Consider the following 3728-nt stretch of genomic DNA (forward strand, 5'->3'; position numbering starts at 1 on the left):
TAGCTACGTAGCTAAAGTGCTTCACCGATGTATTGTCGTGGAGATAAAAGTCACCGTGAATGTCCATTTCGCGTTCTCGACTCTCATTTTCAAGAGGATATAGTATCCGAGGTGGTTTAAAATACAAATCTGTGATCCACAATAGAAAAAGGTGAAAGTGTGGAATCCAATGAGCCCTTGTACCTAAGTTACGGTCAGAGCGAAAAAAGATACATCCCGCACTGCACTCTCACGTTCCTCATCCACGAATCTTTCATCCTCGCTCAAATTAATGGGGTAATCGTCGCTTTCTCGGTCCGAATCGCTCTCGCTGCATTGTAAACAATGGGGAAATGTGAGGAGCCCTTCAACCTGCGACGTCACGCTACTTCCGGTACAGGCAAGGCTTTTTTTATCAGCGACCAAAAGTTGCGAACTTTATCGTCGATGTTCTCTACTAAATCCTTTCAGCAAAAATATGGCAATATCGCGAAATGATCAAGTATGACACAAAGAATGGGTCTGCTATCCCCGTTTAAATAAAACATTTCATTTCAGTAGGCCTTTAACGTTATTTACAATCACACAACATTGAGCTATAGCATAACTCAATTTTGGGTTAAATAATTCAACCCAATAGTTTGGTTGGGAATAACCCAAAATTAAGTTATCATAACTCAACTTTTTGGTTAAATAATTTAACACAAAAGTTGGGTTGAAAAAATTCATCCAAAATGTTGAGTTTAAACAATCTAATTTCATTGGTCTGGTGAAGATACGGTCCTTTTTTTGTTGTTGAATAAATTAAAGATTAAAGATTAAAGTACCAATGATTGTCACACACACACTAGATGTGGCGAAATTTGTCCTCTGCATTTGTCCCATCCCCTTGGGGAGCAGTGGGCAGCAGTGGCGCCGCGCCCGAGAATCATTTTGGTGATTTAACCCCCAACTCCAACCCTTTGTTGCTGAGTGCCAAGCAGGGAGGTTATGGGTCCCATTTTTATAGTCTTTGGTATGACTCGGCTGGGATTTGAACTCCAACCTACCGATCTCAGGGCGGACACTCTAACCTAATAAAATAAGATAAAGAAATACAAAACATTTTCTTGAATAAAAAAGAAAGTAAAACAATATAAAAACAATTACATAAAAAATAGTAATTAATGAAAATGTTAGTGGATCAGCAGCACACACAATTATGTGTGCTTCAAGGACTGTATCCCTTGCAGACTGTATTGTTCTATATTGTAGGAACCAGAATATTAATAACAAAAAGAAACAACCCCTTTTGTGTGAATGAGTGTAAATGGGGGAGGGAGTTTTTTTTGGGTTGGTGCACTATATATAAGTGTATCTTGTGTTTTTTTTATGTTGATTTGATTTAAAAAAAAAATAAATAAATAAAATAATAAAAATGGTGAGTTTAAAATAACTCAAATAAGGGGTTTTCTGAACCAGCAGTTGAGTTAAAATTGGGTTATTTTTTAAAACAACATTGTTTAGTGTGTGGCCACATTTTTTTTTAACACAATGCTGCCTCCGGGTTCAAAAGTTTGGCCACCCCTGCTTTAAATTAAATCTATGTATAGCCTTTTATCAAAAATATCGTTCATGGAGGAATTCAGGAATGCTTCACTGACATCTCAACAACGTCTTTTAGGGAGTGTGGGATAGGAAGAGGGCAACTTTTTTTTTCATGACCAAGTAGGTTGTTTTTTTTTTTAGCCAGATGTTGACTCTGTCCTCCAATGGGATGATGGAGTGCACATTCGGGGAGGCGGAGCAGAAGTCAAAAGGAAAAGTGTTCAAAGTGTACGTGCGTTTTAAAAGCTGTGTGGTCCTGTTTTGAGCCGTTTTAAATGTTGCGCTGTCTCCGGTTCTCTGAGGGCAAACTGCGGTTTGAACAAGCGGACGATAGCGAGAAGAAGAACAGACGGTAAAAAAAAAAAATCGGTGACGTTTGGACGCAGCATGCAGGCGAGCTACTCCGTGTCCAGCCCGAACTCTTTGGGGGTGGCGCCCTTCATCGGCAGCGAACAGAGCTTCTACCGGACAGGAGCCGGTTACGCCGGGGTGTACTCCCACGCAGCCCACGAGCAGTACCACCGCGCGTACAACCTCCAGCAGCAGTCTAGAGACATGGTGAAGCCGCCTTACAGTTACATCGCTCTCATCACCATGGCCATCCAAAGTGCACCCGAGAAAAAGGTGACCCTGAACGGCATTTATCAGTTCATCATGCAGCGCTTTCCGTTTTACCGGGACAACAAGCAGGGCTGGCAGAACAGCATAAGGCACAATCTGTCCCTCAACGAGTGCTTCGTCAAAGTGGCCCGCGATGACAAGAAGCCCGGCAAGGGCAGCTACTGGACCTTGGATCCGGACTCTTACAACATGTTCGAAAACGGCAGCTTCCTACGGCGCAGGAGAAGGTTCAAAAAGAAAAACAAGGAGGACCCTGTGAGTCCTGCTGTGCGCATCCAGGACATTAAGACCGAGAGCGGGACCTCCACGCCGCCTCAAGCCGCGTCGCCGGCATTGAACGCGGTTCCTAAAATGGAAAGTCCCGATAGGAGCAGTATGTCGAGCAGCAGCCCGCGGAGTGCGCATCACCACGGCTTCACAGTGGACAACATAGTGACGTCCCCGCGGGGGTCTCCTCAGGTCGAGCTCTCCCCGTCTCTTATCGCCTCCCTCCCGACCCAGACTCCGTCCTACACGTCCCCGGCCTCCGGCCACAACTCCTGCACGGTGTACCACTGTGACAACTTCTACAGACCCTCGCACGTTACGTCACCCAACGCCGTGGACGACGCGTTGCCCGAGTATTGCGTCACCGCTGCGGGCCACGGAAACCTGAGCCACGTGGGCCAAGGGGGCTACCAAGGCAGGATCGCGTCGTGGGGCGGCGACGTGAGCCACCTGAGCGCAGGATACCCCACCCAGCAGCAGAACTTTCACTCAGCACGGGAGATGTTCGAGTCCCAGCGGGTCGGATTTAACAGCTCGGACAATGGGAGTAATAATAATAATAATAATAACGCCTGCCAGATGACCTTTCCGTCCATCTACCGCACATCCGGGACCTTTGTTTATGATTGCAGTAAACTCTGAGAGTGTCTTTATATGATAATAACTCCAATATAGTCCTCCTTGTATTTGTATATTTTTTTCTTCAAATGCATCCTTAATGGACTGTAATGATTCACATATTTAAATTAAACTTTAAATTATACTAATTTATTTTTGTTTTCGTAGGAGTGATTGATAGGCAGCTCGACGACCACGGTTTTTTATACCACACTTTTTATAAAAATCATATTGGTCAAAACCCTTTTTTATTTAAAAAGAAGACATTACATCAGGGGTCCCCAAACTTTTTGTCGGGGGCCGTGACGTATATATGTAGAGGAGTTACAGGAATATATATATATATATATATATATATATATATATATATATATATATATATATATATATATATATATATATATATATATATATATATATATATATATGTATGTATATATATATATATATATATATATATATGTATGTATATATATATATATATATATATATATATATATATATATATATATATATATATATATATATATATATATATATATATATATATATATATACATACATACATATATATATATATATATATATATATATATATATATATATATATATATATATATATATATATATATATATATATATATATATATATATAT

General features: G+C 40.8%; 1 protein-coding gene across 1 annotated transcript; it reads left to right on the forward strand.

Moving 5' to 3' along the window:
- The first annotated feature begins 1783 nt into the window (after positions 1 to 1783).
- Positions 1784 to 3400, forward strand: LOC133634884 (forkhead box C1-A-like). The gene has a single exon (XM_062027537.1). It carries the CDS (start codon positions 1954 to 1956, stop codon positions 3094 to 3096), a length of 1143 nt encoding a protein of 380 aa, XP_061883521.1. The 5' UTR covers positions 1784 to 1953; the 3' UTR covers positions 3097 to 3400.
- Positions 3401 to 3728: the final 328 nt, after the last annotated feature.

This window comes from Entelurus aequoreus, linkage group LG19 (assembly GCF_033978785.1).
Source record: "Entelurus aequoreus isolate RoL-2023_Sb linkage group LG19, RoL_Eaeq_v1.1, whole genome shotgun sequence".
Classification (NCBI taxonomy): Eukaryota; Metazoa; Chordata; class Actinopteri; order Syngnathiformes; family Syngnathidae; genus Entelurus; species Entelurus aequoreus.

Excerpts from the sequence above, each read along its gene's own strand:
- LOC133634884 (XM_062027537.1), top strand. The coding sequence starts at position 1,954 with ATGCAGGCGAGCTACTCCGTGTCCAGCCCGAACTCTTTGGGGGTGGCG.